Source organism: Phoxinus phoxinus, assembly GCF_949152265.1.
Source record: "Phoxinus phoxinus genome assembly, chromosome: 12".
NCBI classification, from domain to species: domain Eukaryota; kingdom Metazoa; phylum Chordata; class Actinopteri; order Cypriniformes; family Leuciscidae; genus Phoxinus; species Phoxinus phoxinus.
Genome location: NC_136887.1, coordinates 14,181,520 through 14,197,662, shown reverse-complemented (window position 1 = coordinate 14,197,662; position 16,143 = coordinate 14,181,520). Strand labels below are relative to the sequence as shown.

At 38.0% G+C, this 16,143-nt stretch overlaps 1 protein-coding gene across 13 annotated transcripts in view; it reads right to left on the bottom strand.

Annotated features, from left to right (window-relative positions):
* enox2 (ecto-NOX disulfide-thiol exchanger 2) overlaps positions 1–16,143 on the bottom strand; it is a 275,039-nt gene that overhangs the window by 27,698 nt on the left and 231,198 nt on the right. For all 13 annotated transcript variants that reach the window (XM_079630834.1, XM_079630832.1, XM_079630826.1 and 10 more), the window contains 4 exons: positions 14,584–14,790; positions 10,771–11,004; positions 9,240–9,452; positions 389–495 (listed from right to left, as the gene is read on the bottom strand). In XM_079630834.1, coding sequence (XP_079486960.1) covers positions 389–495; positions 9,240–9,452; positions 10,771–11,004; positions 14,584–14,790 — 761 coding nt within the window. The remainder of the gene's footprint in view (positions 1–388; positions 496–9,239; positions 9,453–10,770; positions 11,005–14,583; positions 14,791–16,143) is intronic.

The window sequence follows — 16,143 nt, the reverse complement described above, 5'->3', positions numbered from 1 at the left end:
CTTGTGGATTATAAATCATTAGTTAGCTTATCTGTCTCAAGCTTCTAGTGATCGAGAATAAATATTGTTCTTCTGTATTGAGCTTTGGGGGTTTTAGAGCGCCAATGATTTAAGATACTGGTATTTCTACAAACCTGAACCGCTGAAATCTCAGTCAGACTTGGGTCAAATATTACTACCGGAGACTACCTACAGGTACCATTAATATTCAACTCAAAATAAAACATGTGGACTTCATAATAGCTCAAGTACACATGGGGAGCTTGCAGGGAAGGGGAAATGGACGGGGGGAATGGGAAAAACTAATATCTGAAAGAAACATTCTGCATAATTAATTGTGAAGATGTGAAGCATGAATACATTCACTTAGAGAAATGAAAACACCAACCTCGGCTTGCTTTCGCCACATGTCCAGGTTCTTGCGTTGGGCTTTGGAGAAATGGTCCCATGCCTTTTGTTTGGTAGAAGCGTGGAATACAGACACAATCTGCTCAACTGTGGCAGGGGATGCAGGGGCCAGTATGGGCGTCCAAAGAAAGAAAGAGAGAGAGGGGCGATTGGGAAGGTGCAGAGGAGTGAAAAAATTGTGTCAGGTTGGAAGGAAGTGATGTTCTTTTCCCCTACCCCCCTCTATAAAGCACAAACACTGAGCTGGGGTGGACTGGTGTAGCTACAGGGATGAGATCTAATTTCTGAAAAAATCACGTTAAAGGGTTCGTTAACCCAAAAATGAAAACTCTGTCATCATTTACTCATCCTCATGCCATTCCAAACCTGTATGATTTTTTTTCTTCTGTGGAACACAAACTATATTTTGAAGAACGTTGGGGTCAAACAAAATTGGACCCCATTGACTTGCATTGTACAGTATGAAACACTTGAGACTTTTCAAAATATCTTATGTTTTCCACAGAAAAAAATGTAATTTTTTAAACGCCATGAGGGTGAGAAAATGACAGAATTGTCATTTTTAGGTGAACTATTCCTTTAACTGCTGTGGCAACCATGAACTTCTGTTGAATGTACTGTAGTACAACAGCAGCTGGAACATTCTGCCTAACTTCTCCTTTTGTGGCCTATTGAAGAATGAAAATCTATATGTATTGAATGACATGAGAGTGAATAAATAATGACAGATTTTTAGACTCTCCTGGGAAGATCAAACAGTTGAATCGCGAAATCCTTCGCTTTACCTGAGAACAACCGTTCCATCTCATGTTTCTTCTTTCTCAATTACCACAACACACCTCTCACCTTCATCGACTCTAATGGTCGGATAGTCAAAGGATCTCCTGTATTTTAACAGTATATCAATTGATAGTGAAGTGAATGTTTCATCTACGACAGGCTGGACTCATTACTTCAGTGTGTATAGATTAGAGAGGACGTCTCACTTATGTAAACTCATTAAAGAAAACCTTCCAGAAATAGTCATCTGTTCAGACTTAAGAGACAAGGCAGTCAATCTACTATTTTGTGGGGCGTGAGTGCTTTGGATGTTAGATACATGGCAGTAATTTCCTGTGAGAATGTAGAACAGGAGGAAGACGCAGGACGGAAGGGGAACAGCTGCTGGGAAGCACATCTGCTAATAGTATGCGCTGCTCTGACACCTCTGACATAAACTCCGTTCCAAAATCTAGCAAGCTGCCAACCTAGGTGGCGTTTCAAGATAACATAGGTGTGCCAGCGACATGAAGGTTGAACCAAAATGAAACATTATTGTGGCCTAGATCTAAGGCAGCATCACAAGTATCCTTTGTAGAGAAAAACAAATCATCCAAGAATATCAAGAATAAAATATCGATTATAAACATATACTCTCGTAGAAGGATTTCTGAAGGATCATGTGACTGAAGAGTGTAGCAATGATGCTAACAATATTGCTTTGCATCACAGGAATAAATTACATTTTAAAATGTGTTCAAATAGAAAACTGATTTTCTAAATTATAAAAAATATTTCACAATAATACGGTTTGATCCAAGAAATGCAGTATTGGTGAGCATAAAACATAAAAAAATGAACTATCCCAAACTTTAGAACGGTAGTGTATGACTTTTTTTTGGCCAATTAAAATTGTTTTGGAACCAACTGACACAATTTATCAAAATTGGAATCAAATCATTCACTTAAGATATTCCGTTTTAGTCATCTCACCAGGGTTTGTGCGCTAGCTTTCACCATCACTATTACTTTAAATCAATCTGGGTGTGCCTGTTATTTTTAGAGAAATCTAATAGGTCTTTAAACAAGCCACTCTCATGACTAGATCATTTGGGACTATCATAGCATATTTCAAAGAGCTACTATTTGTGCCATGCATCACAGATCCCAAAAATCGTCTGTGTTAACACCGAAATGTCCCAGTGTCTGGGAAATGACATCAAAACATCCATCAGACTAAGTGATGTAACAGTAGGACTGAGAGACAGAAACATATGGTGCCAACAGCTTGATGGATGCATGACATCATTACTGATGGTATTACGTGCCTATGCAGATTCACTCAGATATCCCATCTCTCTCTCTCTCTCTCTCTCTCTCTCTGAGAGGGGGTTAATAAACCTTGGGGAGTCAGGAAGGCTGCCAAACACATCTGTCTGCGGCATAGGCATGCTCAAGAGAGAGAGAGGCTGGATCGATAGTGACTTCAGCATCCTTTAATTTGATGGAAGAGATCGATGGCAAAGCCGGGACGGAGAGCATGTGCCCGAGCGCATGTACGTGTGCAGGTGTGCAGAACGCTTTTAGTCTGATGTGCGGCCACGACACTGCTTAACGCAAGAGGCAACAAATCAATGACAGTCCTTTTTTCATGTTCACTATTCACATAAACATGATGATAATTGTGTGGTAATGGTTCAACTTATACCAGATTTAGGCCAAAACACACTTCCACTCTATTTAAATACTTAAATGCAAACGCCTCCAGTTGTGCAAGCTCAATTTTATGCATCATTTCAAAATGTGCCAGAATGTATTCATAAGGTCATAATGCAACGCAAGTATGTGTTGCTTCTTAGCACTGCTGCGAGGCCAGATATTACAACACTGAAAAAAATGGTGTCGAATTTCATTTGAAACTATTTGTACTCAGAAATTGCTAGTAAATTTCACAAACAATTGAATTAAACGTGTTTTTAAAAAAAGTAGAAATAATGAAATAGTATTTTATTGTAAAATGTACTCCACTAATGGCAGAGCAACCGTCTGAAAATAATCTATCTGAACATTTTAGTTAAATGCCAGACGTTTGAAGGGAACTCCATCACCCTCTTGAGTACTGGACTATGATACTGTAAAGCAAAAAAATAAAAATAAATGACATTTACATTTATGCATGTGGCAGACACTTTATCCAAAGTGACTTGCATTGCATACAAGCCATAGTCTACATTTGTATTGTGTTCATGCTTTCCCTGGGAATAAAAGCAATGACCTCAGTGTTCGGAGTGGCTTTCTCTAATGCTTGAGCTACCACATGCTTTCAATGCATTGGCCAAGCCTTCACTTCTGCATTTACATATTTATGTTGAATATGTTTCTGGCATTTCTCTGCATTTATATCGCCTCTAATTTCCAAACAAATACTGTAGTATAATAAGTAAAACTTTCCAATATTAACTTCAGTAAGATCTTTTTTTAGTAATTAATACTTCACTGTAAAATGATCAGTTGACTTAACTTAAAAAGTGAGGAAACCCGTTGCCTTGATATTAATAAACTTCATCCATAATTGAAAAAATTAAGTTATGTGAACTTGCTTTGTTTATAATTACCTTTTTAAAATATATAAAAATAGAAAAGTTCAATTAAATAGTGATATTTCACAATAGCAATAATGTATTTTTGATCAAATAAATGCAGCCTTGATGAACACAAGAATTCGTTCAAAAATATTTTATTTTTTAGCAAACGTTTGATCGATTGTGAAAATCTTTCACTTTACGTTAAGAATGGAATGTATTGAGACCATATCAGCAGATATTGGTAATTATTAAGTATGTTAATACTCTATCTGATTATTTTCACCTATTCAAGGTTTTTAGTTTCTATTTAAGTTTTTCATTCAGCAGTATCTGGCAGGGATAAAGAGACTAACTACAGCAAAGATTTAGCGCTTTAGATATAGGACTTGTCTAAGAGTTGTTTATCTTCAAAAGCATATAAATGGTTATATGCATGTAACTAATTTTACCTTTACTAATATTACTCCGGAATAGGGGTTTCCACTCAAATAACCTTGAAATTAAGCAAAGTGCTTGTTTATCTATATCAAATAATATAGATTTATAACATTGATTATGTGAAAACATTTGCTTGACTTCTCCCATATTTGCAAAAAAGACGAGATCGTTTACAGACAAGTGAACACTAATCCTACAAACCATCCTTCAGATTTAGTTTGCGACAGCACCAGTCTGCCGCCTCAGCCGGGATTCACCGTCTTAAGCTGAAATAGTCTTTTTCCCACAATTCCCATGTCACCGTGTCCCACCTGCCTGTGCGGCAACCTGCTGCTCTATCCTCCTGCAGGGCTGCAACCCCAGCAAGCTTTTAGCTGTATATGCCTTTCATTATTTATCTGGCTGTGTGCTCTGCCTGCGTTCAGATAAGACAGATGCTCGACTGTCACAATGCTTTCTCTCCTCTGTGTGAGCGACTGTTCTGCTGCATGTGTTTGTCATCACGACAGACCAGACATTACTATAGTGCCAGATACTTATTGCAGTTTGTTGAGAGAATTGTATCAAAGGTTGCTGTCTGCCGCTTGTAGATAAAAGGCTGGACAAAGTTAAAGCTACTAGAAGGTTCTCCTAAGGCGACGTGACCTTGCTGATGAAACATCTGTAGGAAGTTTTCCCGATAGGAGATAACTTCGACAGGCAGCCAGAGCAGGCGTGGTAACAGATCAGTATTGTCACTTCTTCCTCAAGCAGACGTTCTGAACCCATTAGAATAACCTGACAGGTTTCAGAAGGAAACATCTACAGTGTTTGGGAGGAAACAAACAAACGGAAAACATATTTTCTGGCAGATGAAGCCTGTATCTCTGGGAAGGTAATGTTTTTGTCTCTTGAAAATAATAAACACCTTTGGATTTCAACCTGCCACTAGAGATGAGACATATTGGTAGATATGTGTGTCTGCTCCATCTCTATATGACATCAGGATGGGTGCAACTACAGTCTACAATACGCTGATAGACAGACATCAGTGATGTGGTGTTGTGTAGTGTAGTGGTGAAAGTGAGGGGAGATCCATGTCTTAAGAGAGAGACTTACCATGTCATTCAATATAGGTCAAGTTACTGCATAACATCACTGATAGAGGAACTGATAAAACAACTCTGTGGGACAGAGAGCCACGATTGGACCATGATCACCATGAAATCTAGTCAGCCAAGTCAGTAGAGGAGGAGGAACACTTTCTATGAAGCCTGTATACTGATGCACATCCGGAGTTAAACGCGTTCCTTGGTCAACATGTTTTGTTAATCCTGGAACAACATTCCTGTCCGAGAATGCAGTCCTAACCATATCCCTGCCTTTAAAATCAGAGGGAAATGATAGGTGAATAACACTGATGTAGAAGCACCAAACCTTGATTGTAAGCCTCAACTTCACATAAACTGTAAACTTGTCCCTGATTGGTTGATTGGCATGTTGTTCCAGGAGCAACACAGATTTTGATCCAGAAACATGTTGCACTTGGTGAAATCAGGTTCTGCTATACGGATGGAGAATATTTCATAACGCCTTACAATGAAACTAAAATTATTTGTATGTTCTTGTAGATACTTTAACATGGTTACAACGCTTTCAAGAGCATAAAGCATTAAACTTGGTTTCATGTGCATTTCCTCTTTAAAGGTGTAACCATGAAAACGCAAGGATTATAATGTATTACATTCTCCATCATAGGGATGTGCCTAAAGTCAAATACCTTATTTGAAGGGCTAAAATAAGGTACAATATTTATAAAAAAAAAAAAAAAGAAACATTTGTTTCACTGGTTAACCAACAAGCACACAGACAAAGGATGTTTTTAGCATTTTTGCTTGGATATTTTGTTCTCCTTTTAAAGCACTTTTAATCTTTATTTTACAGCACAGTCATTAAAAACAGAATAAATCATTTTATAAATAATACATGCCATTTTTGCTATAACTGGAAACTATAAATGGAATAGGGTTACATCTAAAAATGGGCTTTTTTAACACACTTGTGTCTTGTTTAAGACCCTGATAATACCCATACACACACATATAATGTTGTCATTGCCACAGATACATAACTTACTGCTTAAAAGTTACGTTTTTTCATGTTTTTAAAAGAACTCTCTTATGTTGATCAAAAATACAGTAAAACAGTAATATTGTGAAATATTATTACAATTTAAAATAACGTTTTACTAAACGCTTAAAAATGTTTGTGCTGATTATTATTTCTGATACAGATTTCATGATTCTATGAGAAAAATAAAGTTTAAAAGAACAGCATTTATTTGAAATAGATATATTTTGTAACATTATAAATGCATTTATTGTCATTCTATCAATGTAATGTGTCCCGTGCTGGATAAAACAAGAAAAATTTTTTTTTTTTAAATCACTGAACCCAAACTTCTGAATGCCATTTCATACAGAAACCGGCTTCATTGTGCATTATAAGGGATTGTGAATGTCTTTATAAATGCATCATACATACAGGCTTCACAGAAAGTGTGTTATTGAGTGGGATGTCATCAGAAGTGTATGCAAATCTACAAGCTCAAGTCAATTTTATTTGAGAAATTAGTCAATGACTTAGACAAATTAGTGACCATTTGGGGTTACTTACTTTTAATCTATGACGGGTCATCAGGTGTGCTGTCCAGAGACTAAGTAGCTAAACAAAACCACAGGCTCAGGGTCTTGATCATCTTCTACACGTTACAGATGACAGGCCTGTAGCTGCGCATACTCTACCTTCTTCTGCATTCAGTGGTAGAGACCTCAGGAGAACTTACCTTCAGTCCACACTGATCTCAGATCAAAGCATGTACACTATCAAACCGACTCGTGGGAAAGCTGCAGTGTTAAATGACTGATAGCAGAGCGTAAAATTAGCTTGCCTTGGTTGTGAGGTCAAAAGTTGAACAGATTTTCTTAGAGACAGCAAAACAACCTTTGCCATTGCATTCAAAAGTGTAGCTTTCAAAATGAATGTGTGAATACCTCCTGCTTGTATAGTAAATACACAGCACGCTGGTACAACGTTGGTTCATCAACAGATGCATATGCATGACATTAAATATTTTCTTTTGAAAATGAATCGTTTTCAAGGCAAGGTTTTCTGTGCCGTGACCTTTTAATAAGTCTATATTAATTTCCCCCGTCTTTATACCACAGTTGCATGTTAATGAAATAATAAATCTCTATCAGACTTGTTCTAAGTTCATAGTAAATGCCTGCAACCCCCCATATACTTGAATCACAGACAGACTGAACATTACGCCTGCTCATGCATCAAGGAAACTATATGTGTGAGAGTGTGTGAGTGGTAGTTCCATTTCTCTGGGCATTGGATCAATCAAGTACAAAGCACTGCAGCGTTGGGCGTACTATCAAGATGGCAGGAAGTGAAGTGTAATCATGCACTAGCTGACAGCACCCATTTACTGAATGCTTCCTTTTGTGTCTGATGGTGTATATGAAACTACGGTGACGTCACACAACAGTCAACGGCACTTTAGGAATCTTCAGAAAAGCAGCTTTTACTTGACATGAGCAGCGCTGCAGTTCTGATGATCTGATAAAGATTTTAGAATGTAATAACGCTATGGTTTATAATAATAAAAAAATACACAGGTTCTTACTGAACGATCAACAAAAACAATTTAAACTTTATTCAGTATTTGAATTTGTAGGACATGCACTAGAATTATAAAGTTAGGGTCAAGTTTTGGGCTTTAAAAAAATAAAAAAATTAATACGCGGGTTCATTAAATTGATCAAAGCTGACAGTAAAGTCAATTCTAATGTTACAAAATATTTATATTTCAAATATATGCTGTTCATTTTAACTTTCTTTTTATCAAAGAGTATCATGGTTTAAAAAAAACTATTAAGCAGCACAACTGAATATAACATTTATAATAATAATAATAAATGTTTATTGAGTTGCATATTAGAATGATTTAAAAATTCAGCTTTGCATCAGGAATAAATTACATTTTAAAATATAATAAAATGGAACGCATTTTAAGTTGTAATTATATTTCACAATATTACGGTTTTACTGTATTTTTACTGTACAGCCTTCGTAAGTATCTTTTAAAAATGACTTAAAACATTTTAAAAAATATTAAAGATCTTATTGAGCCCAAACTTTCGAACAGTAGCAGTACGTTATTGACTACACATACTCACACATATAGTGAGACCCTTCTAAATGTGAATTGTGGCATATAAAAGTAAAACTATAAAAAGTGTGAAATGTGTGTTATCCGGCCTAAATTGAGTTTGACACCTGTGTTAGTCAATGCTCATGTATTTTAAAAGGTGTGCTTTAAAAGGTGAAATCAGTGTAATCATTTCAGGCTTTGTGCATCAGAGAAATGCAAACCTGCGGGTTAATCGGGTCTATGAGCTATGATCTGTGAGCAGTAATCAAATTATTGACCTTACTGTATTCTGAATAAGACAATATTCTGATTAAGCTTTTCACATGAGTTGCTTTTAGAATATTCCTTTCATGTTCCTGTTTTACACGTTATAGAACATAGGACAGTTTGGGATTTTAATTTTACATAAGCTTCATATGCAGTTAATTATTTGTCATGCTATACGTGCAAATAGATGAGGGCGGATACAAATTTTGAAGCCATGCTCTCGTTTGCCGTCCAACCACTGCCGTGTGTGTATGTGTCCTGTCGCAAAATGCTTGTGATTAAGGTGTGTACATGTCTATAATGCCCTTCAATAAGGAACGCTCCACATGTCTTAATTCGATTTGTGTTTACTTCGAGTATGACTTTAGCCGGATTAAGGTAATCAGAAATCCCTGTTTACATTGTAGTTTCTTAATCAGAGTATTCTCTTAATCTGCTTAATATCGAAATATTGTTGCCCGTGTAAATGTACTGATTATGTAAAATCCTGTTCCTTCACTGATAATGATGGAAAAATGCTGTCTAAATAAGCAGCTTGTTAGGTTTTGAGACAGAAGCAACATCTGTAAAGGAACACTCACATTGTACTAAAATCCCAGAAAGGGCGTTCTTGAACTTCTCTTTGGCCTCCTCCATCTCCTTCTCATGAGCGGCCTTCTCGTTCATCAGCCTACGGATGTGGCTGTTGGAGGACTGGATCATTGAGTAGAAGTTGTTGGCGTTTCTGCGGTTCACCTCCCCTCGTTCCACCCAGGTCAGCAGGACACGCACAGCCTCTGCAAAGTTGCCGTCGTCTGAAAGGAAAAAAACGGTGGGGGAGAAACAGATGGTGGGAAGAGTTGAGTCCAATGTTAGAGAGGAACACTTCTCATCTGGGACCTTCTAGTGTCAAAACTTATTAGCAGGACATGCTTATTGGGCCAAAAATGACAGCAGATGCACACTAGCAGAGTAGAGGACATTTAGGAGAGGACAACAGAACAGGGAAAGACATCTACAGCATGCGACAGGTCTGGAAGGTCAAACCTTGTCAATCAGAACATTATTGACATTTGATATTTTGTGCTTTCTGTACACATAAGGGAATGTTGTTCATGAAGTCCTCAGGTGTGTATGCGTAGGCGGGAGCGGAAAAAAGTCAAGATGAACTACAAAGCTTTGGCTTGCAACTTTCGGCTGGGAATGAGATGAGAAACAGAGGAAACTGAAAATCATTGTAATGAATGCTACAGGGAGGCTCTTCCAGCAATCTATTACTCTTTAATGTCATTGTGTTTATTTCAAATCTGCACATGTCTGGCATTAACTGTGCAACAGATGAAACAGTGTTGCAAAGGTATTGCAGTTTGTACAGCGAAGATGACTGATGTTGTAAAAAAGTAAATAAAAAAAGATAATTATTTTGTTCTTGTTGCTGTAATCCTGCTTACAAACACATATACAACAGAGAACTCTAGGATACTTTGATTTATTTATGGAAGTCCTAACTACAGATAATAAAATAAAAAACTATTAATCCATCAACAATCATTTTAAGACAGCATCAATTTGTCATGAATATGAAATCCCTCTCCATTTACCTGCTCATTTACCTGATTTAGACTAAATGAGTCAACACTAACAGATTCAAAATAATAACTGTCAAAAATAACTGTACAATATTGCATATACAGACACATCTAGCAAATATGAGATATGAAAATCTGTTCTGAAAGGTCCACTAAACACATTGTGTAATTTCATCCTATCTTCTCTTCCTTTCATATGCTATTTGTAACCACTGCAAAGTGAGCATACACACTGCATACACAATATTACATGGGAAAGGAAAACTGAAGGAAACATGGCTAAATTCAACTGATTTCATCCCAAAAACTTCTCTTTAATGCACTTTCTCTCCTTGACAGAGAATCAAGATGCAGTCACTAAACAGACGATTTCTATTGAACCGCAAGGAACATCAAACTCGAAGAGACAAACAGCTTTTCGATGCATCCAGCCAACGGGCTCGCGGACTGTCAGCCTCTTCACACGCTTCAGGAAACGACAGACGTGTGACAGACAGAAGCAACAAATCACTATTACGGAAGTATAACATGTTGTGTGTCCCACCTTTGAGCTTTTCTCCTAACTGGCCACATTCGTGCTCAGAGTAATGAACGATGGGGGGCGGTGAAGGGGGCCGTAGACGGTCCTCTTCTATTCTGCGACGGTGCCTCTCTTCCCGGGCCAGCATGCGCTGTCTGCATTCCCACTCGTACAGGTCATCTCTAGCCTGAGCGAAATCTACATGCAGCCGGCCTGTGTCCTTCTTATCTGTACTTGATCCCAGCCTGATCCTATAACCTAGAGGAGAGGAGATGGAATGGGCAATGGCAAAGAAAAAGGGAAGGGATAAGATGGGAAAGTGGAAATGGAAGGGGGAAGGGAGTAAAGCAAAAGCAAAGGAAAATGAGGAAGAGGGAAGCAAAGGAAAAGATAAAGGGGAAAGTGAGATAAAAGAAAAAGAGGAAATAGGAAAGAGAAAAAAGAAAAAGAAAAGAAATGGACAAGGTGATAAAGGAAAGGGAAAGATAGAGAAAGGGAAGGACGAAGGTAAAAGAGGAAATGACAGAAAAAATGGAAGATGAAGGAAAAGGAAAGAGGAAGGGGAAATGGAAACGGAGAAAAGGGGAAAAAAGATTAAAGGAATGGACAAGAAAAACCAAGAGAAACAGGAAAGGGGATATTAAGCAAAGGAAAAGGAAAGGAAAAAGGAAGTAAATAAATGAACAACGTAAGGCAGGAAAAGAAAGGAGAAAAAGAAAACAGGAAGAGTAAAGGAAAAATGAGCAAATAAAAAGAAGGAAAGGAGAAGAGAAGAGGAAAAGGAAGGATAGGACAATAAAGTATAGGTAAGTAAAAAGAAAACGGAAAGGAATTAACAGGAAAGGAAATGAAAGAGAAGAGGTAGGAAAGAGGAAGAGGAAATGGAGCAAAGGAAATAAAGGAAAGGGGAAAAGGAAAAAAAATGGGGAAGGGGAGTAAAGGAATAGGCAAGAAAACAACAGAAAAAGAGGAAGAGGTAATATAAAGGGAAGGGGAGTAAAGAAAAATGACAAAACAATAATTTGTAAAAAAAGAAAAGGAAAGGGAAAGAAGAAGGGGAAACAGAGCAAAGGAAAAGAAAGGAAAAAGGAAGGGGAAGGGGGGAAAGAAGGGGAATGGGAGTAAACGACAGGACAAGAACAAGAAAAGAAATAGGAAGGGAAAGAGGAAGAAACAAAGAAAGAAGAAAAGGAGAGTACAGGGCAAGAAGTTAAATGGTTTAAAAGAAAAATGCAGGAAATTGAGAACAGCAGAAAAACATTCACCCTTAACAAACCCCGAGTATGTTATGAGAAAAATCACATATTACCAACACTGATTCATGAAGTGACCTGAGACGAGATGACAGCCACTCTTTTAATCATCTCCTCTAACATGTGTTTGCTGAAAGAACTGTGGCCAAACCCTTCCTATTTGTTTATTTTGCGTGACATGTAAAAATGGTCCCAAATGGTGCACTCAGACGGGGCAGTCGAAACAAACCCCTACCAGCACATGATGTATGAGAATAATCTGGTTTGTGATGGGGATGAAAAAAGAAAGTGATTTTATATTAAGGTTTATATATTTCAGCATAAACCAGAAAATTGCTTGGAAAAGCATCTTGACAAATAGCCAAGTGGTATGAAAGAGGCTCCAGTGAATTATGAATCATATGATGCTCTGAGTACAGAGAGGGCTGAAAAGTGTTTTTAAGGAGAATGTATATTCAGAGATGGCCGTGTCAACAGAAAGGAGAGAAAGAGCTTCACAGTTTACTTCAGACTCTCCATCACTTCTTTACAGCCCCCAGACGCTGTTAAATATTTTACGCAATGTGTTCACGTTAGAAATGAGCACCATTATTTATGGAAAGGCCTGCAGAGCTCCGTCACATAATATATGGGGCGCTGCTCCAATCTCGCCCCTCTCCACTGAGAGAGCAACACTCAGAGAAGAATAAATAATGGAAAGGGTATTATTGGAGTGGCCGGCACTTTAAATTTGCTTTCTGTGGCTGAAATGGACATCCTAATATTTACATACAAAGACTGATTTAAGATGTGACTGGAGACTAGAGATAAGTGGAGCAGACCCCGGCAGGTCATGTGACCGTGTCGAGGTTTCCGGGCCTGGCCCATGATTTGATATGCAGCGTTCAAAGGCAGAAATGTATTACTATATGTCGCCGCTTGTCTTCTCGTTGACCTCCTATTGTGAGGGACTCTCGACGGCCAGTGTCTACAGATCTTGAGTTCTCTGAGTGATGTGGGGAAGCCCCATCTCCTAATTAATTCTGCTTTGATCCTTCAAGTCAAGAGGGACACATGACCCTCATTTACATGAAAGAATATCCTGATTATAAATCACACATTTCTAGGCATGATTTGGCATACTGTTTTTGTATTCTTGTTTGAAACGTTGTGATATTGCTGGGGGTTGGGCTGCCCCCGTTTTTCTAAAAGTAATGATTATGAATGTGTCGGGAAAAAGGATACATTAACTGTTTATTAAGAATCTAGTGTTTTCTTAATCAGTGTCGGCTGCAAAGATGAAGTTGAAGATGCTGACTCGCCATATCTACTGAAATGCAACTTTCATTCGAATTACATAATGAACGTTTTTTGTTTTTTTTTCAGATTTGAATTGGTTTGTTTAAAAGTAGACATATAGCTCATGTCTGTGGGGCAAGCAGCCTAACTGAGTTTCGGTTCATTTTTGTGACACACTCCAGTTCACGGAGACCAAGACAAGAGAAAGCACATCCTGTTTGTTTTCTTTATTTTTCAAAGGCACAACCATTTGTTTTTATTGTCAGCTTTCACAGTTAAAATTTGTTTCGAATTAGGTATACATTTATAATTTAACATTGGGGTGTCCTGACTTATGCACCCTGTATTTTAAGGAAGAACATTTATTTATTTACGATACAATATTCATTCACAAAGAAAATTGGTGTCCTTAAAGGTTGGAGTTTTCCTCATTTTTTTAATTAAGGCATTAAAGGAGAACTCCGGTCAATTTGAACATTGAGCTAATTTTTTAGTAAATTTGGAGTGCTGTCAATACAGAGAACAACGACAAAAATCGGTGTTGCCTACACCGTGTTATCCTCTTTCTAAAATTTGCACCCTATTGACTTCAATGGGGCAAGTTTTAAACCTGCTTTTAGCCTCTTAACATCCTTAATGTGTCATACAAGTGCCCAGCCATGTTGAGTGATTCCTTTAGAGTGAACACGAGTGAATCTGACTGCAGTAGATGTGAAAGATATGAATAAAAATGATGTTATATCAGCCAGCGCACATACCTGTATTTACATCCTGTTTTCGGTCGAAGTCCAAAGTAGTCGATTGTCGAGTTCACGCGCAAAGGTTTAGTTACCAATGATCACCCGCGTGAACTCGACAATCGACTACTTTGGACTTCGACCGAAAACAGGATGTAAATACAGGTATTTGGGCTGGCTGAAATAACATCATTTTTATTCATAAGGAGTATTTTTAATTGTTTCTGCTGTTATCAGGAAAAAAAATGCAAGGGATCAAAGTGATTAAACCAATCTCCTTCATTGTATTAACTAAAGTTTGGATTTCAATGAACTTAAAATTTTAAGCCAACTAGGTAAATTACTTTTTTAGTGTACCACAAGAACCCAATCTGTCTCTCACGGAATGCGTGACTTTGCCACAAGTTTATTTTTCTGCAGCTAACCAACTACTAAAACTTTGGTAGACTAAACATCGACTATTAGGGGGCAACTATAGTTAGGGGCCATTCATTCATCCAACTGTTCATGCATCCATCCATCCACCCACCCATCCTCCGTCTGTCTGTCTATCTAATCTAAACATGTACCTGACAGGAAGAGGGCCTTGTCCACTGTGTGCTCCTCGGCAAAACGGATATGACAGAAGTTCTTCTTGCTCTTGCGGATGGCGATGATACCTCCGCACTGTTCAAACACCTCCACAATGAGCTGCTCTGTTGCGTTCTCTGGCAAACCGCCGACAAACACTGTCTTACAGCCGGGCGGTCTCTCTCTGGTGGCAGGGGGAGGCAGGTCTTTGAAGAAAAGCAAAGAAGATTAAGCTACCAGAATTTCTGACACTTTGTTTGATTTAGTTATTGATCTCTATTTTTCACTGTATTAAGTCTGTAGCTCATTATCGACTCGTATGCCACATATGAAAAAGATGAAACATGCAAAATCAATCACTGACTTTTTTCTCACGACCTTGACATTAAAATGATTAATCATCTAATTTAAACCTAAAAGACTGGGTTCATCTGGAAGATCATTAAAAATGGTAATGCACCAAAACACATAAGTATAAACGATTATAGTGTTGACAATTTTTTGGCCTTTTGCCACTTTTATTTGATAGTCATAATATAGAGAGGACTCAAACTCAACATGCTGCAGTACAGACCACAGATCTTTCCCTTGATCGGTTTGATTTGCAGTACACGGTGCTAGAACCTCCACGTTCACGAAGCTAATCTCTTCTTGATAAACCAAATCAACCATGAATAAAATGCAATGAGAAAACCAGGATGAGAAGGAATAATAAGTGAAACCCGCCACTTGTTACATGGCTGGATTACAAGTGCAAAGCCTGGCATCCAAAACTGGCCTGTTCTGGTGTTAGCTGATTACTCAGCGATGCTGTGAAGACGGACTTGTGATAATCCGTGATTTCCATCAGGCCTGGAGAGACTGTCTTAACAAGCTATGGGAATGCATTTGAAGGAAGCACCTGCTGGGACCGCATGCCTGATTGGGGGTCCAAACGGAGTCGGACACAGAGCAGTTCAGGCATGTTTGGCTGTGAGCCAGTCACTATAAATAACCGAGTCTCTTTAGACCCCACAGCTGCCCCCAACACTCGCCATCCATCATCACCAACATTACACTAGCTCCTGTTTATTGTGGCGGCTCATGATGAGCATTATGTTTATGTCAGCTCCTGTCAGTGGAAAAGAATATAATATTCTCTTGTCTTGTTCATGACGCTAGAGGACACAGCATGTGTGCACAGCTTCAATACAACACTATAGGAAAAGCATTCGAGTAAACTGATCAATATGATTCACAATCTATTCATGGGCTTCGGATGATGTGCTATGTTACTTTGTGTGTGAGAAGAAATAATATTTCTATAAACATGTGTTTACAAAGCATAAAATAATTTGTCTGTCTGATCATTACTGAAGTCTCAAAGTTTAAACTAACACTCATGGGGAATAAAAAAAATAAAATAAAAAAAAAGCACATCCACTGACAGCTTTGTTTATTTGCCAGCCTCGTTTTAGCATCTGATTCATTGAAGGAATTATGCAAATCAGGTACTGGTACAAATATGGCAACAGAATTAGTACTGATCGCAATTCACGCCTCAGCAGGATCTGAAGGAC